At 41.6% G+C, this 27,400-nt stretch overlaps 1 protein-coding gene across 2 annotated transcripts in view; it reads right to left on the reverse strand.

Annotated features, from left to right (window-relative positions):
• The window catches only part of LOC122929233, a 294,557-nt gene that overhangs the window by 249,032 nt on the left and 18,125 nt on the right, over positions 1 to 27,400 (reverse strand). Inside the window, exons 2-5 of one of the 2 annotated variants that reach the window (XM_044282743.1) lie at positions 22,843 to 23,250; positions 13,085 to 13,195; positions 12,060 to 12,449; positions 10,558 to 10,683 (exon numbers count right to left, since the gene is read on the reverse strand). In XM_044282743.1, coding sequence (XP_044138678.1) covers positions 10,558 to 10,683; positions 12,060 to 12,449; positions 13,085 to 13,195; positions 22,843 to 23,250 — 1,035 coding nt within the window. Of the gene's footprint in view, positions 1 to 10,557; positions 10,684 to 12,059; positions 12,450 to 13,084; positions 13,414 to 22,842; positions 23,251 to 27,400 lie in introns of those variants that run through there. The other variant, XM_044282744.1, reaches the window with a different exon arrangement.

The raw sequence follows: 27,400 nt of genomic DNA on the forward strand, positions 1-27,400 counted from the left end.
TAGAACCACAGTATCTTAAGTGTTTATCTCACACGTACAGATCCAGACAAGGCAGCAATTTAAAGAGAACCTGTCACCAAAAAATCGCTTATTAAGCTGTTCAGAGTACCTTATAGTGCTACATAGTAGTGTCCTATAGCACTTTTTCGTCGTTTCCCAGCATTTATCCTCATTGAGAAATCAATGTTTTATTCAGCTGCTGCCCCGTGTTTCAAGTCAGGCTTAAAGTCAAGGGGGCAGCAGCCTAGGCGTCTCCAATCCCGCTTTTCCGGCCTCTTGCCGCCTTGGTTGACACGCCGCATCTCAGTGCCGGGACCGTGCTCTCAGCCCGCATGCGCAGTAAAGGGCTGCTGTAGCGCGAACCCGGCTCGTACACTTAGCCGGCTTCAGTCTCGCTACTGCGCATGCGCCCGCCAGCCTTACATACTCATGCCCGAGATCACGCTCTGTATGCGCAGTAAGAGAAGATGCCGTGCGCCGGCGCGAGTATGTAAGGCTGGCGGGCGCATGCGCAGTAGCGAGACTGAAACCGGCTGAGTGTACGAGCCGGAGCTGGGATCGCGCTACAGCAGCCCTTTACTGCGCATGCGGGCTGAGAGCGCGGTCCCGGCACTGAGATGCGGCGTGTCAATCAAGGCGGCGAGAGGCCGGAAAAGCAGGATTGGAGACGCCTAGGCCGCTGCCCCCTTGACTTCAAGCCTGACTTGAAACACGGGGCAGCAGCTGAATAAAACATCGATTTCTCAATTAAGATAAATGCTGGGAAACGACGAAAAAGTGCTATAGGACACTACTATGTAGCACTATAAGGTACTCTGAACAGCTTAATAAGCGATTTTTTGGTGACAGGTTCCCTTTAAGTTTTTTTTTTCAAATAACAGAATAGAACCACAGTATCTAAAGTGTGCATCTCCCAACGACATATGCAGCAAAGGCTGCAAAATTAAGTTATTTTCCCAAAATGGGTGTTTGTTTAATAAAAGAATATGACAACAGTATATAACCCTTGAATTTCACACTTGCAGATGCAGCAAGGGCTGTATAATTGTGTATTTTGCCCAAAAAGTGTGTTTTTAAAAACAAACAACATTATAGCTGTATTTCTAGCTTAAATTGCACACTGACTAATGCGGCCCAAAATGAAGGTTATTGCCAAAAATATGTGTTTTTTTAAAGCCAGAAAATTATTGAAGTTTTTAAAACTTGTTTTTAACAATCACAGATGCAGCAAGGGCTGCATGCAATATTAAGTATTTTGCAAACAGAATATGAAAGCTGTATATAACGCTTGAATTTCACATGTGCAGATGCAGCAAGGGCTGTAAAATATTGTATTGTGTTTTTAAAAACCCAGAAAATTATAGCTGTTTTTCTAGCTTAAATTGCATACTGACCAATCCTGCAAAGGCACCAGATATAGGATATTACCAAAAATGTGTGTCTTTTTTTAAAGCCAGATATTATTGCAGTGTTTCAAGCTTGGATTTGAATGTCACAAAAGCACAGATGCAGTGCTGGTGCACTGAGCTTGCATAAAATGGCCGCCGTCGCCCACCTAACTAACAAACGGATAAAAGTTGTTTTTCTCTGGCACTGGGCTCAGGGCAGGGTAAAAAGATTGTGCACTGCACCCACACAACTATATCTATGTAGATCGCTGATGTCAATTGGAGTTCTGATAACAGATTCTGTCCTATTCTCTCACTCACAGCAGCAGCATACTCTCCCTACACTAAGCACAGCAGAGTGAACACGAACTCCAACCTGAACTTTTACAGAAATGTTCGGGTTCGGGGTCCAAAAATCCTAAAGTTCGGTACGAACCCGAACTTTACAAAATCGGGTTCACTCAACCCTTTTGCTGATGATAATACTTCCTGTCAGCTAAGCACCACCCTCTCTTCCACCAAGTCCAGTCTCTGTAGCCAAGAGTCTGGTCAGCCAACTCCTCGCTCAGATCATCCTTCCTCCCACAATGAAGAGGCCTGCCAAATGAGTGATCCCACACTCGGATATTCCCAGGAGCTCTTTTCAGCTCCACTATTAGATTTGGCCCTCCGGCCAGCATGCTTGAAGAGGGACCTAAGATATTGTGCCCTGATTCACAACCTCTTGAGCTTTCACAGTCTCAAGAAGATGACGGTGGTGAACGTCAATCATTAGTTCACGAGGTGGATGACGATGAGACACAGTTGTCAATCACTGATGTTGTGGTTAGGTCAAGACAGGAGGATGAACAGAGTGAGGAAGTGGAAGAGGAGGTGTTGGACGATGAGGTCATTGACCCAACATGGCAAGGTGAAAAGCCGAGCGAGGACAGCAGTACAGAGGGGGAGGGATCCGCAGCACCGCAATAGGCTGGAAGAGGCAGCACTTAATTACCAACTTTCAATATTACTGGCCCTTGAAATGTTGCCATATAGGCTTGTGGACACTGAGGCCTTCCGCAGCCTGATGTCGGCCACGGTACGCAGTCTCCAGCCACCACTATTTTTCATGGTGTGCTGTGCCCGCCTTACACCAGCATGTGTCCCAGAACATCTCCCGTGCCATGACCAACGCAGTTACTGGGAAGGTCCACTTAACCACAGACACATGGACATGTGCTGGTGGCCAGGGACGCTACATTTCTCTGACCGCACACTGGGTGAATGTGGTGGAGACCGGGAGTGAGTCGTACCCTGGGATTGCACAGGTGCTACCCATGCCCAGGATTGCAGGCCCTACGTCCATTAGGGTCTGCGCAAGCAGCTATGTTACTGGCTCCAACCCCCACTTCTCCTCCTCTTCTGCCTCATCCTCCTCCACTTCCACCTCCAGCAGCCATCAGCCATCAAGTCGCTAGCTGGAAGCAGTGTAGCACTGCAGTCGGTAAGCATTAACAGGCCGTGCTGAAGCTGATCTGCTTAGGGGACAAACAGCACACCGCCGCAGAGCTTTGGCAGGGTATAAGGGACCAGACCAAGCTGTGGCTCTCTCCACTCAACCTACAACCAGGCATGATTGTGTCTGACAATGGCCGTAACTTGGTGGCAGCTTTGGAGCTCGGCAACCTGACACACATGCCATGCCTAGCCCACGTCTTAAACTTAGTGGTTCAGCGGTTTATCAAAACATACCCCAATTTGCCAGAACTACTAGTGAAGGCGCACCGCGTATGTGCCCATTTCCACAAGTAGTCCACAGCTTCAGCCGGTCTGTCAATGCTGCAGCAGCGCTTGCGGCTACCAGCTCACTGACTGTTGTGCGACGTGAGCACGTGCTGGAACTCTACGTTCTATATGTTGTCCAGGCTTTGTGAGCAGCAAAGGGCAGTTGTGGAATACCAGCTGCTACATGATCGTCACCTTTCAAGTCAACTGCCAGTATTCAGAAGCGAGGAGAGGGCATTGATGTCAGACCTATGTGAGATTTTAAAAAACGTTGATAGAATACACACAAATGGTTGGTGGTGATAACGCTATTATCAGCATAACCATCCCACTGCTGTGTCTACTCAAACGATCGCTGCTCACAATTAAAGACGACGCTATGAATGTGGCAGATGAAGAACTGGGGGAGGACATCTGTGTGATATTCACTGTGATAGGACAGTGAATGGCAGTACTTACATGCATGTTTATTGGCTGCATAGCTCGAGTAAAATTAGTGTTCAGACGAGCATGCTCACTCAACACTACTAATGACCTATCCAGAGGATAGGTCATCAATACTTACATTTCGGAAAACCCTTTTAAGGCTACTTTCACACTAGCGTTCGGGTGTCCGCTTGTGAGCTCCGTTTGAAGGGGCTCACAAGCGGCCCCGAACGCATCCGTTCAGCACTAATGCATTCTGAGTGGACGCGGATCCGCTCAGAATGCATCAGTCTGACAGCGTTCAGCCTCCGCTCCGCTCAGCAGGCGGACACCCGAACGCTGCAAGCACCCGTGCGGAGGCGTGCGGATCCGTCCAGACTTACAATGTAAGTCAACGGGGACTGATCCATTTGAATATGACACACTATGGCTCAATCTTCAAACGGATCCGTCCCCCATTGACTTTCAATGTAAAAGTCTGGACGGATCCGTTCAGGCTACTTTCACACTTAGAATTTTTTTTACAATATAATGCAGACGGATCCGTTCTGAACGCTAGTGTGAAAGTAACCTTAAGAGGACACATTCCCTTTGTATTTTAAGCTAAAACAATTCTTTTATTTGTATCTTTTACATTTTCAAAACAACAGAAAAGGAAAACTTTGGGCACCCTGCATGGTTAGTACCTAGTACCCCATTTGGCATGTATCACAGCTTGTAAAGCTTTTTGTAGCCAGCTAAGAGTCTTTAAGTTCTTGTTTGAGAGATTTAATCCATTCTTCCTTGCTGACATCTTCCAGTTCTGGTGATTCCCGGACCATCTTGCCTGCACTTTATAATAGTTGTGGATCACTATAATAATAATGTATTAAAAATCCATCTCTTATGTAAGCCAATAACTCAGGAAAACATCCTGGAACATATGAGATGTCATCGTTTCTTCACAGAGGTGTACACAACCTCGGACTGTTCTGACCCTGGAGGCTTCTTTGCTGTTGTGGTCGCGGAGGGTTTCACCACAGCGTACACTATCTTGTCATCCTGTGAAAATAAGAAGTTAAAGAATTACTATTGTAGTGAAACTCTCAGTTTACAGGAGAATCCAACTTTAGTAAATATTTATGATCAGTGGAAACTGAATTATCAGCCTCACTGAGGGATCAGGTTACATCTGCGTCTCAACTCATAGAGGACTATACAGAGTGTATATGTGTGTGTGTGTGTGGAGGGGTGGGGAACAATCTTTTAAAGCAGATTGTGATACCTCATAAAATAGTTGTTACTGTACATTTCCGCGATGTCTACTTCATGTTGGCATCATTTTGTAAACATCATTTTACTTTATAGGATGTTAGAAGGCTTAGAATTTTAGAACCAATTCTGGGGCTTACATAGTAGAAACCACCCATAAATGACCCCATTTTAGAAACTACACCCTTTATGGTATTCAAAACTGATTTTACAAACTTTGCTGACCCTTTAGGTGTTCCACAGGAATTATAGGAAAATGGAGGAGAATTTTCAATTTATTTTTGCAGATTTTTCATATTAATCAATTTTTCTAGGTTTAACAGCCAAAGAAAACTCAATATTTATTACCCTGATTCTGCAGTTTACAGAAACATTCCATATGTGGTCGTAAACTGCTGTATGGGTGCACGGCGGGGTGCAGAGGGAAAGGAGCGCGTTATGGATTTTGGAGGGCAGATTTCACTGGAATAATTTTAAGTTGCTATGTCACATTTGAAGACCCACCTAATCATCCCTAGAGTAGAAACTCCCAAAAAGTGACCCCATTTTGTAAACTACGGGATGAGGTGACAGTTTTATTGGTACTATTTTGGGGTACATATGATTTTTGATTGCTCAATATTACGCTTTTTGTGAGGCAAGGTAAAAAATGGCTGGTGTTGTTTCAGTTTTACATAATAAAGCATTTTTGAAAACAAAAATAATGTTTTTGTGTCTTCATATTCTGAAAGCTATATTTCTTTTATTTTTCTGCCGATCATCGTGTGCAGGGGCTCTTTCTTTTGCAAGAAGAGCTGACATTTTTATTGCTACCATTTTTGGGTACATATGATTTTTTGATCATTCAATATGACACTTTTTTGGGGGCAAGGTGACCCAAAAATTGCTATCTTGGCACAGTTTCTTTTTTTTTAACAGCGTTCAACTGAGGGGGTAGATCATGTGATATTTTTATAGAGAAGATTTTTACGGACTAGGTGATACCTGATATGTCCATGTATTGAAGAAAAAAAATAATGTTTTAGTGTCTCCATTTTCTGAAAGCCATATTTTTTTTAATCTTTTGTTCGATTGTCTAAGATAGGGTCTCATTTTTTTGCGGAAAGAGATAACGGTTTGATTGGTACTATTTTGGGGTACATATGTCTTTTTGATCACTTGGAATTACACTTTTTGTGATGTAAGGTGACAAAAAATAGCATTTTTTATTTTTTTTTGGGCATTCACCTGAGGTGATAGACTATGTGACATTTTTATAGAGCACATCATTATAGACACGGCGATACCTAATATGTCTGTTTTTTATTTGAATTTTTTTTAAACACTATTTTATGGTGAGGAGGCTTTTTTTTTCTACTTGAAACTTAAATATGTTTATTATAAAAAACACTTTTTTTCTTTTTTTTTACATTTTATATTTGTGCCACTGTGGGACTTCACCTTTTCAGGGTTTGATCCCTGTTTTAATTCAGTACAATACATTATGTATTGTTTTGAATTGAACTGTCGGCGTCTTACACAGTAAGAAGCTGACAGTTGCCGAGGGTTAGGTGACAGCACCATCTAGTGGTGGTAAAAATGTATTGCACCTTGTTTTCTTGTTAATAAAGATTATTGCTTTGTGGGAGGTGCTAGGCATTGTGGGTAGTGCAAGGCATTCTGGGAAGGAGAAGCCCAGTCTTCAGTCTACATACAGACTACAGGACATCAGCATAGCTGTTCCATGCAGTTCTCCATCTTAAACTCCACCATCTTTGTGCAAGTACAGTACAGACCAAAAGTTTGGACATACCTTCTTATTCAAAGAGTTTTCTTTATTTTCATGACTATGAAAATTGTATTCACACTGAAGGCATCAAAACTATGAATTAACACATGTGGAATTATATACATAACAAAAAAGTGTGAAACAACTGAAAATATGTCATATTCTAGTTTCTTCAAAGTAGCCACCTTTTGCTTTGATTACTGCTTTGCACACTCTTGGCATTCTCTTGATGAGCTTCAAGAGGTAGTCACCTGAAATGGTCTTCCAACAGTCTTGAAGGAGTTCCCAGAGATGCTTAGCACTTGTTGATCCTTTTGCCTTCACTCTGCGGTCCAGCTCACCCCAAACCATCTCGATTGGGTTCAGGTCCGGTGACTGTGGAGGCCAGGTCATCTGGCGCAGCACCCCATCACTCTCCTTCATGGTCAAATAGCCCTTACACAGCCTGGAGGTGTGTTTGGGGTCATTGTCCTGTTGAAAAATAAATGATGGTCCAACTAAACACAAACCGGATGGAATAGCATGCCGCTGCAAGATGCTGTGGTAGCCATGCTAGTTCAGTATGCCTTCAATTTTGAATAAATCCCCAACAGTGTCACCAGCAAAGCACCCCCGCACCATCACACCTCCTCCTCCATGCTTCACGGTGGGAACCAGGCATGTAGGAGTCCATCCGTTCACCTTTTCTGCGTCGCACAAAGACACGGTAGGTTAGAACCAAAGATCTCAAATTTGGACTCCACTGGTCTAATGTCTATTCCTTGTGTTCTTTATCCCAAACAAGTCTCTTCTGCTTGTTCCCTGTCCTTAGCAGTGGTTTCCTAGCAGATATTCTACCATGAAGGCCTGATTCACACAGTCTCCTCTTAACAGTTGTTCTAGAGATGTGTCTGCTGCTAGAACTCTGTGTGGCATTGACCTGGTCTCTAATCTGAGCTGCTGTTAACCTGCGATTTCTGAGGCTGGTGACTCGGATGAATTTATCCTCCGCAGCAGAGGTGACTCTTGGTCTTCCTTTCCTCGGGCGGTCCGCATGTGAGCCAGTTTCTTTGTAGCGCTTGATGGTTTTTGTGACTGCACTTGGGGACACTTTCAAAGTTTTTTCAATTTTTCGGACTGACTGACCTTCATTTCTTAAAGTAATGATGGCCATTCATTTTTCTTTACTTAGCTGCTTTTTTCTTGCCATAATACAAATTCTAACAGTCTATTCAGTAGGACTATCAGCTGTGTATCCACCTGACTTCTCCACAACGCAACTGATGGTCTCAACCCCATTTATAAGGCAAGAAATCCCACTTATTGAACCTGACAGGGCACACCTGTGAAGTGAAGACCATTTCAGGTGACTACCTCTTGAAGCTCATCAAGAGAATGCCAAGAGTGTGCAAAGCAGTAATCAAAGCAAAAGGTGGCTACTTTGAAGAACCTAGAATATGACATATTTTCAGTTGTTTCACACTTTTTTGTTATGTATATAATTCCACATGTGTTAATTCATAGTTTTGATGCCTTCAGTGTGAATCTACAATTTCCATAGTCATGAAAATAAAGAAAACTCTTTGAATGAGAAGGTGTGTCCAAACTTTTGGTCTGTACTGTATATGTGGTGAGTGAGATGTACTTTGTTTCAGGGACATTATGTTTGCAGAGCTGTTCAGCTAGATATAAGTGTCACTCAGGGAGTTATTTCTGCTAGCTAGCCATGAAATCTATGTATATGCAGCCATTTTGGACATCTGCTTTCTCTGTCAATGTATTACTGTGCATGCTATTCTATATGTTTTACTTACACACGCCATTTGTATTCTTGTAGTTTTACCAATTCACAATCCTGTTGACCAATAAGCAAGTTAGACTATAGAAAACAGTCCTCTTATTTGGAAGACAGGAATGGTTTATACTGAATGTCAGACTGCACACTGTGTGAACTTGTATGAAGACAGAACAGTAGGAGACCCAGCCCTCAGGCTTCAGTAGCTGGTGGGCTTTGATGCCTGTGGAAGGCATCGGGGCTGCCATGGCAACCATCAGCCCCCTGTCAGTGCTGCACAGAGGGCTGATGGAATCAGAGGGGTTAATCCACCGGCATCACCGCATACATCGATGCTGGCGGATGCAGCAGGGGCCCGGCTTTCAGTAACAGCCGGACCTATGCTGCAGATCGGGCGGGTGCAGCTCCAGTACCGATCACATCACGTACATGCACGTATGTGGCAAGAAGCCGCATTCCCTCACGTACATGTATGTGAAAATGGATGAAGGGGTTAATAATGACCCTAAGGGCTCATGTACATGGCCGTGGCCATATTGCGGCCTGTAAACAATACACGTTCACCGGCTGTGTACACCTCGCATCAGGGATGCTGACCCATTCATTTGAATGGGTACGCAATCCTGGAGTTGCGGTGCGGAACGGGGGCACGAATCGGAATCCCATAGAAGTACTATGAAGTGTTTCCGTGGGTTTTCTGTTTGTGCCAACTTTTTTGCAGTGCGGACAGTTGGATGCGGATTGCGGACCCCATTCAAGTGAATAGGTCCTATATCCATATGCGGGGGCCCCACGGTCGGTGCTCGTGCATTGTGGACCGCAATTTGTGGTCCGCAGCACGGGCCCGGCCAGTACACATTCATGTGCATGAGGCCTTAAAGGGAATCTGTCATCAGTAACTGTTTGCATAGCCACATCGCTGTAGTTCACCTGAGTAAAATGCTGTTTATCTTTGGTTGATCCGAGACTCGGTTCCCAAGTTATGATACTTTTTTCTTAATATGTAAATTAGGCCTTTAGTGCGATGAGGGAGTCAACGTTGCTCTTGTGGCACTCAATCTCTGCTCCTTTCTGAAGCCAACCCCCCTTCGGTGCTTTGATTGATACGGCCAAGCAATGGCAAGGCAGTGAGGAGCTGGTCACAGAAAGGAGCGGGGCATGGGTGCAACAAAAGCAACGGTGATGGCCTCATTGCACCTAATTTACAAAACTAAGGGAAAATATTATAACTCAGGAAGGGAGTCTCTGATCATCAAAAGAAAAACTGTGTTTTAATCAGGTAAACCACAGTTACGTATGTGTCTATGCAAATAGCTGGATAGGAAGGCAACTGGTGATAGACTCCTTCAGCTGCGTCTCCCCGTGCGTGGATGAAAACATCCGCCGTAGGTGGGGGGGGGGGTTGTTGATCAGCCAATAGAAGGCAGTGATGGGGATGAGCCTCCCTAGCATCAAGGGTGACACTAGAGAGGCTCACCTCCGTCACCCTTGCTATTGGCTGCTCCCCTCAGACGCCGGATGTTTTCATCCGTAAATGGGGAGAGGCAGTGGCGGCAATGCCGGCATCAGAACTTAGTTCCAAGATGAGACCCATAAAAGCAATTCAGACCCCAGACCGGACTCCTCTATTTACTTTCTGCTTCAATCCTGGTTCCTTTTTGCCTCTAAGCACTGATGTTCTGATCACCCTGGAAAGCTGTATTTAGCCTTGCCCAGATGAGAGAATTATTGTAAAATTTGATTCAGTTGCTTCGCCGAATTTTACAAAAAAAATGTGTTTCGTGATGAATGGCTTCATACATGATTTAAAAAAAAAAAAATCATACTTACAGTACCTGATCCATTTGCTTGTGATGGGCCGGGCACCACCATCTTGCTTGAAGTTCTGACTCGAAATCTTGTGTGGCCCGGCATGACGTCATCACGCCGGCAAGCGTCACCGTGCATGGGATTTCGTGTGAGATCTTCATGCAAGATGGCGGTGGCAGGTCAGTCGCGAGCAAATGAATGAGGTAAGTATGATTTTTTTATTTATTTTTTACACTATTTCAAGTTAAATCGATTTTGTGAACTTCGATTCACTCAGCGTTATTTAAGAGCCTGATGAGGGCTGTGGAATCCTCCTAATTGGCAGTAATGGTATTCAATGAATCTCACAGTTCATACTGAAAGATTTTTATCCTCACCTTTTCTTGCATTCAAACAGATGATAAGAAGAACCAAAAAGAGGACCACTGCATATTCAACACATGAAACAACAACTATTGTCGGTACCAGTGAGGTTGACGCCTCAGGAATTGATTGAGTGGTTTCTGCAAAATATAATAAGCGGTATGAAACATAATAACCTAAGAGGCCAGTTATGTATTGAAATTAAAAATTAAATTATGTCTTTATTATCACTTTCCTCAAGAAAACCTTGTGTGGAGCAAATATGTCTATAATCCCTCAATCACTGACTTTGCAAAAGGTACTTTGTTACCCTCACAAAGATGGAAGTCAATACTTATTACAAATATTAAATGCCCCATTGGTGTGGCAACAAAATGGTACTGCTTTAAAACTGCCTACAAGAATATAACTACTATAATACTGCTCCTATGTACAAGAATATAACTACTATAATACTGCTCCTATGTACAAGAATATAACTACTATAATACTGCTCCTATGTACAAGAATATAACTACTATAATACTGCTCCTATGTACAAGAATATAACTACTATAATACTGCTCCTATGTACAAGAATATAACTACTATAATACTGCTCCTATGTACAAGAATATAACTACTATAATACTGCTCCTATGTACAATAATATAACTACTATAATACTGCTCCTATGTACAAGAATATAACTACTATAATACTGCCTCCTATGTACAAGAATATAACTACTATAATACTGCTCCTATGTACAAGAATATAACTACTATAATACTGCTCCTATGTACAAGAATATAACTACTATAATACTGCTCCTATGTACAAGAATATAACTACTATAATACTGCTCCTATGTACAAGAATATAACTACTATAATACTGCTCCTATGTACAAGAATATAACTACTATAATACTGCTCCTATGTACAAGAATATAACTACTATAATACTGCCTCCTATGTACAAGAATATAACTACTATAATACTGCCTCCTATGTACAAGAATATAACTACTATAATACTGCTCCTATGTACAAGACTATAACTACTATAATACTGCTCCTATATACAAGAATATAACTACTGTAGTACTGCTCCTATGTACAAGAATATAACTACTATAATACTGCTCCTATATACCAGAATATAACTACTATAATACTGCCTCCTATGCACAATAACTGCTATAATACTGATCCTATGTATAAGAATATAACTATTGTAGTCTAATTCTGCTTTAGGTATGTGTGTGAGATCTTCTTACCGCTTTATAGTACACTGCTCCTCATAACATATTTTGTGATTATTTTTCATTTTTAAACATTATAAGTGATGATCTTTTCTGATCTACGAAAATCAATTTGTAATACTAGTAACAGTAGCCTCATTCATTTTAATAATGAAATATATACCACGCAGTGTGGGCGGTATACGACCCTGGAGTTAGAGTCATCTCGTACATCATCCACACTGTAACATTTAATGGAGGTTGGTTTTGGGCATATTTCCAGTTGCTTACCTCGGACTCTAAGGACGGTGCCTGGACCTTCTTGAAGGATAGTTTCAACAGGATTTTGAGTTTTAGTATTCTGTAAACAAAATCTTACTGCAACACGACAGTAGAGAGTGGTGTAATCTGGACCCTGGAAATCCTCTAGGAGAAGGTCAGACCGACCAATCAGCTTGGTCTTTCCTTTGTAATCTGGATGGATGTAGTCCTCATTAGGATGATAAACAAAATGTTCTCTTGGTTCTCCGACCATCCAGTACACCTGAGTCCACAGAACACTCCTTTTTCCTACATTAATTGTACTTATCATATCTTGGATGGAGAAGCTGCAGTTGATTATGACCGATCCATTGACCTCCACCTCCATTGTTTGGTTAATATTTGAAGCACCGCTTGGCTCTTTAAAGTAAATATAGAACAATCTTAAAAGGGTTATCCAGGAATTGATAATAATATCCTATCCTCGGGTTAGGTCCTCATTATCACATGGGCAGTGGTCTGAGTTTTGGAACCCCAGTAGATCCACTGTTTTAGGGAGCTGCCTCGCGCTCCCGAGTTCTGTTAAGGACAGCCGGCTCCCGGCAGCTTTCGAAGCACAGCCCCATGGTATTGCAGCTTAGCCCCATTGACTTGTCTGAGCTGCAACTAGGCCATGTGACCGAGGTATGGCCTAGTAAGAAGCTGTGGTTGACAGCTGATCAGTGAGGGTACCAGTTGTTGGAACCCCACCGATGTGATATTGATGAGTTGATTAATAGGATTGTACTGGGGCAGCGCTGCCTCTCAATGTGCCTGGACTAGAGTCTGTCCTGAATTTAGACTTTCCCCACTCTTTCTATATTGGGGTTAAAAGTTATATAACAATAAATCTGAACATCACTTCTACATTAAGCCTCACTGAGTGCTTTCTACTTTGTGTAGCTGATTTGAACAGCACTCCCTGTGGTCAGACACAGAACTGCAAGAATAAGCTTTTAGCACATAAAAGGCAGAAAAGCATAGTAAAATCAGGTGATATTTCCATGTGGACTTACTTAGAATGAGAAGTTGAGTTCCAGTATTTGTTCGCCTGGTATAGTTGGCTCCTCCTACGAAACCATTTATAGAGTAGCAGTAGAAGCCGTTGAATTCGTCAGAGCTATTGACTGTAACAGACACAATGTTTTCATTGATCCTCTGTGTGCAAGCGGCAGAATACATTCCACTTCCACAGCCTTTGTCAGATGGGCTCCAGAATACATCACATTAGTTATATTATGGGATATGGTCCGATTCTTAAATGTGAATCGAACGATCATGGTCACAATGTCTCCAGGGAGGGCAAGGATAAGATGTTCCTGGTTCAAAATCATCTCTTTCTCTCCTGACCAGTGAAAAATAAGATGACAATGTGTAAAGATATGGAGTGTGAAGACCTTTACAGTACACATACAACTACTGAATCTCCTCCAAATTATCATAAAAACCAGTTCAATGGCATGCTGCAACATTCAGAGGCCAGCATGAGCCATCTGTTGAGCCTTCAACTACAGAGCCCCCCCCCCCCCCCCACATGGCAATGTCCTGCTTGTCCTGACACCTTTCTATTATCTCCAGCAGGACATTTTTTGCAATTTTCTTTACAGTAGCTCTTCTTTGGGACTGGACCAGGCAGGCTAACCTTTACTCTCCACTTACATCAATGAGGCTTGGACACCCATAACACTAGTTCACTGGTTGTTTTTCCTTGGACCACTTTTGGCAATTACCTACCACTGCATGTTATGAACACCCTACCAGCCTGGTAGTTTTGGAGAGGCCTTGATCTAGTCATCTTGCCTTACCCTCTACCATTTTCTGCTTCCAAAACATCAACTGACTGCTTACTTGCTACCTCAAATTTCCCACCCCTTAACCCTTAAGGACCCTGCCATTTTTCACCTTAAGGACCAGGCCATTTTTTGCAAATGTGTCACTTTATGTGGTGATAACTTTTAAAACGCTTTTACTTATCCGGGCCATTCTGAGACTATTTTATCATCATGTATTGTACTTCATGACAGTGGTAAAATTGAGTCAAAAAAAATATTTTTATTTATAAAAAAATTCTAAATTTACCCAAAATTTGGAAAAATTAGCAAATTTTAAAATTTCTATTTCTCTACTTTTATAATAGATAGTAATACGTCCAAAAATAGTTATTACTTTACATTCCCCTTATGTCTACTTCATGTTTAGATTATTTTGTGAATGGAATTTTATTTTTTGGGGATGTTATAAGGCTTTTTCTGAAAATTTCTAAAACCCACTTTTTTAGGACCAGTTCAGGTCTGAAGTCACTTTGTGAGGCTTACAAAATAGAAACCACCCAAAAATAGCCAAATTTTACAAACTACATCCCTCAAGGTATTCAAAACTGATTTTACAAAATTTGTTAAAGGGACTCTGTCACCACTTTCTAACCCCCACTTTTAAAACTATAGTTCTGTCCATGGAGCCCCTGTGATTTCAATGGTGTTGTTATATGCGAAATCCGCAGGCTCGTTTTGATAAAAAAAGCTTTTAACTAACCTGTCAGTCATGAGGATAAGGTGTCCAGGGCGTTTCTCCCGGTCTGAACATGCCGCCAGCCGCTGCCGCCGTTGGTGCCCAGCTCCTCCTCTGCCTTGAATTTGCGCCGCCTGAATGTCAAGAAATACGCCTCCGGCTCTCCCTCAGTCCCCCCTCCTTCTTTTCTAAGATCCCGCGCGTGCGGCAGTGTTCGCGTTATCGGGAGGTTGAGCGAAGTGCGCATGCGCATGCGCATGCGCACTTCGCTCAATGAGGCTGAATCGTAAAGTCTGCACGGGCGCATCAGGCACAGGCCTGTGCGCACGCGCGAAATTTTGGAAAAGGAGGGGGGACTGAGGGAGAGCCGGAGGCGTATTTCTTCACATTCAGGCGGCGCAAATTCAAGGCAGAGGAGGAGCTGGGCACCAACGGCGGCGGCGGCGGCGGGCGGCATGTTCAGACCGGGAGAAACGCCCTGGGCACCTTATCCTCATGACTGACAGGTTAGTTAAAAGCTTTTTTTAGCAAAACGAGCCTGCGGATTTCGCATATAACAACACCATTGAAATCACAGGGGCTCCATGGACAGAACTATAGTTTTAAAAGTGGGGGTTAGAAAGTGGTGACAGAGTCCCTTTAACCCTTTAGGTATTTTTGGAAAGCAGATTTAGCTGGACTGTTTTTTTGACACTATGTCCCATTCAAAGCACCCCAGATGCATTACTAGAGTAGAAACTCCAAAAAAGTTACCCCATTTTAGAAACTACACCCCTCAAGGTATACAAAACTGATTTTACAAACTTTGTTAACCCTTTAGGTGTTCCATAAGAATTAATGGAAAATAAAGATGAAATTAAAAAATTTCCCATTTTTGTCAGATTTTCAATATTAATCAATTTTTTCCAGTTACAAAGCAAAGGTTAACAGCCAAACAAAACTCAATATTTATGGCCCTGATTCTGTCGTTTACAGAAACACCCCATATGTGATCGTCAACTGCTGTATGGCACACGGCATTGCGCAGTAGGAAAGGAGCGCCATATGGTTTTTGAAAGGCAGATTTCACTGGGATAATTTTAAGCTGCCATGTCACCTTTGAAGACCCCCTGATGCACCTCTAGAGTAAAAACTCCCCAAAAGTTTTTTGGGGTAAGAGAAGCGATGAAAAAATGGCAAAATGGACTCTTTTTTTCCATTACCCCAAGCACCATATTGGAAAAATATTTTTTTATTTTATTAGTCAGGGCATTTTTAGTCGCAGTGATGCACATGATGTTTATAATTTTTATTATTTATGTATTTATTTTTTTATTCTACAGAAAGGGAGGGATTTAAACTTTTATATTTTTTCCATTTTGTATTTATTTTGTTTGTTTACTTTTTTGTTATAATTTTGAAGCTCGTATTTGAGCCTACAAAATCCAATAAAAAAAAAAAAAATTCTGATCAATCATGGATTTTTTACATTCATTTATTGTTCAGAATTGCTCATTTCTTATGTTGGCCTGCCACCTGCTGGCCAAAATAAGAATTGCAGCTTCAATACCCTTGGTCTCTTCACTGACAATTTTCACCCTTTAGATGCCATGATCTCACTTGATAACGGCATCTAAAGGTTTTAATAACCGCGATCAGCATTATTGGCAATCGCGGCCATTAGTTACTGGTCTCTGCTGTTTAAACAGTGTAGACCCCCCTTTTCCGGCCATGATGCCCGCTGCACATGCGAATAATCGCTAAGGGATTAATAGTTGCCATTGCTCACATACAATATTGTGTTCACAAATCATATTTCTCCCCCACTGTGATATCACCAGACGTTGTTCCAAGTGCAAACCTTAGGGGATTTACTTCATCTATCGTGTGCCTCATACTCCATTTTTTGGCATGTGGGGACACCTACATGTTTTCATGTTAACAATTTTTATAGTTTTTTTATTTTTCCTCAATTTTTTTTTTACCATACATTTTATTTATTTTTAACATAACCCTGAGGGTCTTTGTTGGGTATTAAGTCATCATCATTGGTGATCTCAATGCCAAGACTGACGGAGAGATGTTAAAGAAAGCCCCCTTCCTTAGTCATCATCAAGGAGATTATTGATCATTTGTGGTGCAGATTGCATTAAGTGTTCAGGATTAGAATTCAATCTCAGCCTATCTCTAGCAGGTCCAGCAGCAATCACTATACATTGAAATGCTGGAACATGGATTTGCACCATTTTGAAGGAAGAAGCTAATAATAGTACCCCACTATGAGCGGTGGGTAGAGCATGTTCCAGACTTGTCAACAAGATATGCTCTCCATTTTCTCAATCTACCAACGGCTTAAAAACTGTGAACTTGGCAATGGTATTGTTTTCAAAATGTTCATAAATGAGTAGCACCTGGAGCCATTCTGGTGCTAAGGCTTCATAAATATGGTACTGGAAGACTGGTACTCTCAACACATGGGACCAAATGGTTTAATGCAGATCACAAAGTTTATTAATAGATACATAAAAGAGTAAAAGAGTAAAAATATGTTAATAAACAATAACACTGGATAGCTTAATATAAGGGGTTTCACACAATATGGTACAAGTGATGGCGTAATGTATATTTGAACGCCCTATATCATAGATTGATCCTCATATTGATCTGATAATTACTGCAAAAAAAGGACCCAAGTATTCGCATTAAGTTCCTATATAAGAAAAAATGGAAAAAGGGATGACAAGAAAGTCCTCCTTATTTTTATCCTTATTGAGGAACAGTGTCCGCTAAGATGGAATCAAAAAGTCCAATTGTAGTAGGCTTCAAATATAGTTGTTTCTTTCTTATACAGGCTTTGCTTGAAAATTAGCAGTTTGAATATGCCTAATGATAACCCACTATGTGGGCTTACCTTCCCTTTAGTGCCGGTCAGTCGATCAGATTGTTCGGGGCCCGCTAGTGCCGGCGTCCCGGCTGTTTCTTGGTCAGCGTCCCACGTGGATTCGGAGATAGGTTTGTCGCTCCGGAAGTGACGTATCGGCACACAGGATTGTATTCGTTGGTTTTTTTGTATCGATTTTCTTGGGCTCAAACTTTCGTTGTAGCAGCCAATATCGAACTGCGAGGTATAAGTATTTCTTCTTACAGATGGGTCATATTTCGATCTCTTATTAGATCGCTCGAAACCAAACGCGTTTCAGGGATGGCTCTCCCCTTCCTCAGTGGTAATGACCCTACTTCGTATCTGATTGGTTTTTATACCCTCAGTTGGTGAGTTCCAAATTCAGACATGGAATATGTAATCAACCTTTCTTTCGATTTTTTTTTTTTTTGTTGTTTTAAATATGGTTGTTTTATATCAAATGTCTTTTTATATCTTTTTTCTCCATTGGACTTTTCGTACTTTCGATTTTTCTTCTGTTTTTCCAATGGCGTTTGTGTTGCGTTTTTAATGCGTTTTATATTTGACTCATGCGTTTTTTGCCAAAAGCTGTAGTTTTCCTCACGCTATGGGGTCCATAAAGGATTTTATTGCATGAGCCATAGTTAGGTTTATATATCATTTTTTAGGATCATTTTTTGAGATCTCTTCAATATGTATGCAATCAATCTATTTTTTTTTTTTATATCTATAGTTATACAATTATGATATTGCCATAAATCTTATCAGCACAAGTTTGTTTAAAAGCATAAACTTGTAAACGTCAACTTATAAGATTGTAGACTGCACATACATTGTAATTCTTCATATTATTGTTGGTTTCTATATATCAACAAACAACATTATATATACCTATTTATATGATATCTTATTCAGACTTTTCAGAATATATAGGCTCTATAAGAATATATTTATTTCATTTAATAACTTGTGTTGTATAAATTAAACACCTATCAACAAAATAAGGAGATTGTATCGATGTACTTCTCTCCACAGCTACTGTAATAATTGTGCTTTGCCCAAAAAGTATTGTATTGAATGAAAAAAAGGGGGTACATGCGTTTGTCTCCAAGGGCGGATCGCAGTGCCGATGAACAGCCAAACATGCGATCCCTCATCGGAGAAAAAGCGAATGTCCCATAGTTTTAAAGAAAGCCAAAAATCTCCAAGTCCGCATTTAGTCCCCTTGGTATGAGACTTCCAAAATCATAAATTCGTTTCGATTCAGCCCTTGACATTTTTTCAATGTGATTGTCCCCCCTCCAGTCGTGTTCTATCTGCTCCAGTGCTAGAAAGGACAAGCCTCTACAGTCCTTGTTATGGACTTCCTTAAAATGTCTTGATAGGGCATTATTCTCGCAGCCCTTGGCTATATTATTGAGATGTTCAGATATTCGCACTTTGAGTTGTCGTTTTGTCCTACCAATATATTGTTTTGTGCATGGGCACTGGATAAGATAGATGACGCTGGAGGAGTTACATGTCAAAAAACTTTTGATGGTCATTGAAAATGCATTCTGAGTTGAGGAGATTTTTATAGTTTTTTGGGGAAATTAGTTTTTTTTACAGCCCATACAGGATCCGCATCTAAAAAAGCCATCAGGTTTTAACCAATCTTGATTTACTTTTTTGTGCTTTTTTTTTGACAGTTGGTGCTATCTGGATACCTAGGTTTGGTGCCTTGGTATATGTTATAAGGGGATTTGCTGGTAATAGTGGACCAATAATTTTATCATGGAAGAAGTGATGCCAATGCCGTTTAATAATTCCAGTTATTTGTTTGGAGCGGGCGCTATATGGTAAGATCATTCTGAATTCTGAATTTTGATTTGGTTTTTGAATCTTTGTTTCATCAAAAAAGGTTTTTCTATCCAGTTTTCTTACTTTATCTAATGCCTCTCCCAGTAGTTTTTCTGGGTAAAGTTTTTCTTTAAATTGTGTTTTCTTTATGGAGGCTTCTTCTTCAAATTGGTTATCTTCCGTGCAGTTTCTTCTAATGCGACAAAACTGTCCGAAAGGGATATTGATAAGCCAATTCGGTAAATGGCAGCTTGAAAAGAGGATGAATCAATTTTTGGCTGTAGGTTTGTGATAGGTGTTACATACATATCTGTTCCCTTTTTTGGTGATCTGGATATCTAAAAAGTCTACCTTCTCTATATTTAGTCCAGATGTGAAACGTAGATTATATCTATTATTGTTGAGATCTTCCATGAATTTCGACAAGCCAATCTCGTCTTTACGCCAAATAAAAATAATGTCATGTAAATAGCGTCGCCATAGGACCAGGTCCTCCCCTAGCCTGGGACCAATAATTTCTTGTTCCCACTGGGCCAAAAACAAGTTGGCATAGCTGGGGGGGAACCTGGTTCCCATGGAGGTGCCCCTTAACTGTAAATAAAAATCCTCTTCAATGAAATAGTTGTGATGTAAGATATGGTCAACTCCTTCCACAATGAAGTCTATCTGTTCTGGTTTTAAAGTATTGTTCCCGTTCAATTGGTTCTTAAGAGCCTCAACTCCCTGTTTATGGTCAATCACAGTGTATAAGGATTGGACGTCCAATGTATTTATAATCCAATCTGGTTGGACGTCCAAACTTTCTAATACACTGATAATTTGTGTAGTGTCTCTAATGTGAGACCTGTTTTTTTTGACAAATGGCTGAAGTAAAGTGTCCAAATACTGCGACAGATTGGAGGTCAGGGAACCTATCCCTGATATGATTGGGTTCTTATGCACTTTTGGTAGGCAATAGAATATTGGCAATCTCCCCGGTGTGCCCATAATAAATTTATATTTATAGTCTTTAAGGATTCCCTGTTGTAGTCCTCTGTCGCAGTATTCCAATAGAGAGGCTCTAAATGTTGCCAAAGGGTCTCCTTTGATAAGTTTATATGTAGACTGATCTGCAAGTTGTTTCATGCATTCATTGTGGTATTCTTCTTTGCCCCAAATAACTATGGCACTTCCCTTGTCTGCAGGGCGGATTATTATATTGTTTTCTTTCTGTAATTCCTGTAAGGCTTAAATTTCTCCTCTAGTCAAGTTATTTCTACTATAGTTTTTTCTTTTATTCTTTCTAGATCTGTCTCTACATTTTTTTGAAATGTAATCTGTCTCTACATTTTTTTGACATGTAACTCCTCCAGCGTCATCTATCTGATCCAGTGCCCATGCACAAAACAATATATTGGTAGGACAAAACGACAACTCAAAGTGCGAATATCTGAACATCTCAATAATATAGCCAAGGGCTGCGAGAATAATGCCCTATCAAGACATTTTAAAGAAGTCCATAACAAGGACTGTAGAGGCTTGTCCTTTCTAGCACTGGAGCAGATAGAACACGACTGGAGGGGGGACAATCACATTGAAAAAATGTCAAGGGCTGAATCGAAACAAATTTATGATTTTGGAAGTCTCATACCAAGGGAACTAAATGCGGACTTGGAGATTTTTGGCTTTCTTTAAAACTATGGGACATTCGCTTTTTCTCCGATGGGGGATCGCATGTTTGGCTGTTCATCGGCACTGCGATCCGCCCTTGGAGACAAACGCACGTACCCTCTTTTTTTCATTCAATACAATACTTTTTGGGCAAAGCACAATTATTACAGTAGCTGTGGAGAGAAGTACATCGATACAATCTCCTTATTTTGTTGATAGGTGTTTAATTTATACAACACAAGTTATTAAATGAAATATATTCTTATAGAGCCTATATATTCTGAAAAGTCTGAATAAGATATCATATAAATAGGTATATATAATGTTTGTTGATATATAGAAACCAACAATAATATGAAGAATTACAATGTATGTGCAGTCTACAATCTTATAAGTTGATGTTTACATGTTTATGTTTTCAAATAACCTTGTGCTGATAAGATTGATGGCAATATCATAATTGTATAACGATAGATACAATAGTAGATTGATTGCACATATACTGAATAGACCCTAGAAAATTTGATATATAAGCCTAACTATGGCTCGTGCAATAAAATCCTTTATGGACCCAACACCGTAAGGAAAACTACAGCTTTTGGCAAAAAAACACATGTGTCAAATATAAAACGCATCAAAAATGCAATAAAATCGCAAATGGAAAAATCTAAGAAAAATCAAATATATGAAAAGTCCAATGGAGAAAAAAGATATAAAAGACATCCGATATAAAATAACCACAATTAAAACAACAAAAAATCGAAAGAAATGATGAATGTATATATTCCATGTCTGACTTTGGAACTCACCAATCGAGGGTATAAAAACCAATCAGATACGAAGTAGGGTCATTACCACTGAGGAAGGGGAGAGCCGTCCCCGAAACGCATTTGGTTTCGAGCGATCTAATAAGAGATCGAAATATGACCCATCTGTAAGAAGAAATACTTATACCTCGCGAGAAAACAGTGCACTGTAAGTTCGATATTGGCTGCTACAACGAAAGTTTGAGCCCAAGAAAATCGATACAAAAAAAACAACGAATACAATCCTGTGTGCCGATACGTCACTTCCGGAGCGACAAACCTATCTCCGAATCCACGTGGGACGCTGACCAAGAAACAGACGGGACGCCGGCACTAGCGGGCCCCGAACAATCTGATCGACTGACCGGCACTAAAGGGAAGGTAAGCCCACATAGTGGGTTATCATTAGGCATATTCAAACTGCTAATTTCCAAGCAAAGCCTGTATAAGAAAGAAACAACTATATTTGAAGCCTACTACAATTGGAATTTTTGATTCCATCTTAGTGGACACTGTTCCTCAATAAGGACTGTCCCTTTTTCCAGTTTTTCTTATATAGGAACTTAATGCGAATACTTGGGTCCTTTTCTTGCAGTAATTATCAGATCAATATGAGGATCAATTTATGATATAGGGCGTTCAAATATATATTACGCCATCACTTGTACCATATTGCGTGAAACCCCTTATATTAAGCTATCCAGTGTTATTGTTTATTAACATATTTTTACTCTTTTACTCTTTTATGTATCTATTAATAAACTTTGTGATCTGCATTAAACCATATGGTCCCATGTGTTGAGAGTACCAGTCTTCCAGTATTATATATTTTCTTGTAACCGTGAAGGGTGAATCACTTTTTAGACTAGAGCACCTCTCTGTGACTGTGAGTGGGTGAGCTATTTCCCATACTACAATCCTTTCATAAATATGGTGTTTGGCCCGAGCACTGATGTAAATACCTGTACATTTACACAGCTTCCCCATTTTGCTATCCTGAATATGATATCATCTGAAGTTTTCTACTTAGAAAATTAACCTGCGACCAATACGTACATTTATAACCTGGCCACCCAATGTCTCACATTACCTTTAACTGTTATTCTGGTGCCTTCTGAGTGTTGCCATCCAATGGTTTTGTGACTGGTGGGATTGATTATAAAACGACAGCAGTACATCTTCTCATCCTTGTTTGTTAAATTCTTTATAGTAAATGTTGATGTCCGGGCTCCTAGATCATACTGCCCAGATAGTCTTCCTGCATACTGCTCATTTGTATAATTTCTATTTCCATGTGTGGAAAATGTGTAAATTATATTTTCATTTCCTCCACAAAATCTTGGATGATCTGATGCTTTCACTACAACATTCACTGACTCAGGGCTTATAGACTCTGGGTAGGTGAAACTGCATGGAATAGTGATGGACTCTCCCGCGAAGGACTCCTGTTCATGAGGCTGATCTACACAGTATTGTGCCAAAGATTCATGGTAAAGACCTTTAAACAGAATCATAAAAAAAGCAAAAACAATGATTTTAAGGACATTGAGAAATGAGGACAAACTAGCGTGGGTGAAGTTCTAAGTATCAAGAAGAAACTATGTCTTCAGTTACACCAAGTAAAAAAAAACTACACACTTTTGTATTAGGAACAGATATGAGTAAGTTGATTCTGAAATTTGACGACAATTTTTCAAAACATTCTGATTCCATCTAACACAAATTTTGTGGATTGGATTCTGGAGAATTCGGAGTAAGGGCTCATGCAAACAAACGTATTTTCTTTCTGTGTCCGTTCCAGTTTTTTTGCGGACCGTATGCGGAACCATTCATTTCAATGGGTCTGGAAAAAAAAAATGGAAGGTGCATTCCGTTTCCGTATATGTCTGTATTTCTGTTCCGCAAAAAAATAGAACATGTCCTTTTATTGTCCGCATTACGGACAAGGATAGGACTGTTCTATTAGGGGCCAGCTGTTCCGTTCCACAAAATACGGAATGAACACAGACGTCATCCGTATTTTTCACGGATCCGTTTTTTGCGGACCGCAAAATACATACGGTTGTGTGCATGAGGCCTAAGAGAGAGAAAGAGAGACAGGGAGAGAGAGAGAGAGAGAGAGAGAGATCCTGAATAGAATTTTAAGAAATTTGCTCATTTCCATGAGAAACCCATGGTCACATTTGATTCTGAGTCCTGGGTCAGGCCAGTCAAAACCAACATTGTGTCTGGATATTGGGACTTTAAGCGAAATGTCTTGACCATCTAGTGGTGTCTTTTTGGCGATACTCTAATTGACCATGGAGGTATTTTGTATTTTCTATCAGTGTGGTACTTACCTGTATATTTTCTGGTCTAGGATGAGCCTTCTAACCCAATTGGTTTCTTCTTCCTCTGGTGCGAGTCCGTTGACCCTTAATATTATAGGGTGATATAGGGATAGTTTTGAAGACAGTGGGATCACCCTTTTCAGGGTGGCTATTCTACTCCACATGTAGGGACACCGTCTGGATATTTTAGGGAAGGATTTAAGTCTAAATTTATATCTTATTGGAATGAAAAGTATTCATGGGGTTGACATTTTTTTTTCTCTCTGAACTTATAAAAACAGAAGCTTTTATTGAAATATAAAAGAGACACGTTCCTCCTAGTGTAATAGGTTTCACTACAGGATGGTGTGAAGAGTAATGGGCTGCTGACCTTCACTGGTTGTGCAGTGGGGTATAACACCGTGTACAGATATCAAGTAAGGCTGCCGAGCCTCCCTGGATCCACACACCAGGCGACCCCCCCACCCCTCCCGACCAGATTGGTAAGGCTACTTTCACACTAGAGTTAATATTTTCCGGTATTGAGATCCGTCATAGGGTCTCAATACCCCCCAAAAAAACGCTTCCATTTTGTCTCCATTCATTGTCAATGGGGACAAAATGTAACTGAACAGAACAGAGTGCTCCAAAATGCCTGCCGTTCCGTTCTCATACTGATAATACAACCGTCTGCTTCCGTTATTAACGGATCTTATTGTATTGTCTGTAACATAGTTAAGAGGGATCCGTCATAAACTCCATTGAAAGTCAACGGGGGACAGAACTGTTTTCCACTGTGTCAGATTGTGTCTTCGATCTCATACCAGAGAGCAAACCGCAGCATGCTGCGGTTTGCGTTCCGTCCTGGGATGCGGAGCAATACGGATCTGTCCCCATTGATTTGCATTGTGTGTCATGACGGATCCGTCTTGGCTATGTTACAGATAATACAATGGGATCCGTTCATAACGGATGCAGACGGTTGTATTATCAGTAAGGGCTCTTTCACACCTGCGTTCTTGTCTTCCGGCATAGCGTTCCGTCGTCGGGGCTCTATGCCGGAAGAATCCTGATCAGTTTTATCCTAATGCATTCTGAATGGAGTGAAATCCGTTCAGGATGCATCAGGATGTCTTCAGTTCCGGACCGGAACGTTTTTTGGCCGTAGAAAATACTGCAGCATGCTGCGCTTTTTGCTCCGGCCAAAAATCCTGAACACTTGCCGCAAGGCCGGATCCGGAATTAATGCCCATTGAAAGGCATTGATCCGGATCCGGCCTTAAGCTAAACGTCGTTTTGGCGCATTGCTGGTTCCGACGTTTAGCTTTTTCTGAATGGTTACCATGGCTGCTGGGACGCTAAAGTCCTGGCAGCCATGGTAAAGTGTAGCGGGGAGCGGGGGAGCAGCATACTTACCGTCCGTGCGTCTCCCGGGGCGCTCCAGAGTGACGTCAGGGCGCCCCACGCACATGGATCACGTGATCACATGGCACGTCATCCATGCGCATGGGGCGCTCTGACGTCATTCTGGAGCGCCCCGGGAGCCGCACGGACTGTGAGTATACTGCTCCCCCGCTCCCCACTACTACTATGGCAACCAGGACTTTAATAGCGTCCTGGCTGCCATAGTAACACTGAACGAGTTTTGAAGACGGATCCGTCTTCAAATGCTTTCAGTTCACTTGCGTTTTTCCGGATCCGGCGTATAATTCCGGCAAGTGGAGTACACGCCGGATCCGGACAACGCCTTACGGAGGCGTTTTTACTGAACCCTGCCGAATCTGGCAAAAACGCTAGTGTGAAAGTAGCCTAAAAAGGTCTATGATTAGCAGACTCAAATAACTAAATTGCACAATATTGCGGATATGTTTTCAATGTAACTGGACTGGATAGTCGAAATGCATAGTCCAAATAAAGAAAATCTCTGGAGACATCTCTCTGCTGACTACTTGCTCCTGACAGAGCAGATATGATAATAACCAGACCATCTGATTGCTGTTTTAATAATGGAAGCCTGTATTGTCTTCTTCTGGGTGCAGATTTCTGTTTCCTACAACATTACTATAGACAGTTGAGCAGAAAACTCCCAGGAGATCTGCAGTCACCGTGTCAGAGACCAACAAACTTTTAACTGTCAGACTAAGTATACCACATATTTCCCTCTTTTGGGTATGCAGTGACCCGGTGGTTTACTGCTAAAGGGTTGATGCTGTGATTTATTGCTAAACAAATTAAAAAGGGTTTTCTGAGATTTATACTGATGACCTGTCCTCTGGATAGGTCATCAGTATCTGATTGCTGGGGTTCCGACATCCGGGGCCCTCGCCGATCAGCTGTTTGCAAAGACAGCCGTAGCTTTCTCCCTGTTCACCAAGCACAGCGCCGTACATTGTATAGTGGCTGTGCTTGGTATCGCGCTCAGCCCCATTCACTTCAGTGGGGCTGAGTTACTCCTTAGGCCACGTGACAGATAAACGTGACATCAATGGCCTAGGTAAAGCTGAAGAAGCCCGCAGCCCTCACAGGAGCACCGGTGCCTTCTCAAACAGCTGATCAGCGGGGGTCCTGGGTGTCGTACTCCCACTGATCAATTACTGATAACCAGAGGATAGGTCATCAGTAGAAATGAGCAAAGTTATAAAAAATTTGATTCGGTTGCTTCGCTGAATTTCAGAAATAAATTTGATTGGTTACGAAGTAGCAGGAGCAATGACGGGGAACAGCGATCGAGCCATTCCCCATCATTAAACCCCTCAGATGCCGCTTTCATTACTGATCGCGGCATCTGACATTAACATTGGGGCCTTTCAGATGTTAATCAGGGGTTAAAAAAAATACATACTCACCTCATCCATTTGCTCGCAAAGAGGCCATCCCGGCCATCTTGATTAAAGAAGCCACGCAGAATTTTGCACTGTGATGTGATGGAGTCACTACATCATCACACCATCTGGGCACGGTGACGTCATCACTGATTACGTTACCGTGCCTGGCCAGTGACCCGACGTAGTGACATCACACATCACCGTGCGACGTCAACCAAGAGGGCTTGGTCATTGCATCAACCATCCACCGGGTCACCACCTGCCCTCCTGCCCCACACCCGACTACCCGTCCTCCATCAAGGGCACCCCAGTCAACACCAAACAGGAGGCCTCAAACGACCCAGTGTTTAATCTGAGCAGAAGAAGGGTTACACCCCTCCATCCACTGCACACGCAGTCTGAGGGAATACCAAAGAGAGGGATTATCCACTGTGAGGAATATAACCACCCTTGTTGTTGCCGCCACCACCACTCCCATGTCTCCTCCCCATGAATTGGCACACCACAGGTATTT

The sequence above is a fragment of the Bufo gargarizans genome, chromosome 2, assembly GCF_014858855.1.
Source record: "Bufo gargarizans isolate SCDJY-AF-19 chromosome 2, ASM1485885v1, whole genome shotgun sequence".
NCBI classification, from domain to species: domain Eukaryota; kingdom Metazoa; phylum Chordata; class Amphibia; order Anura; family Bufonidae; genus Bufo; species Bufo gargarizans.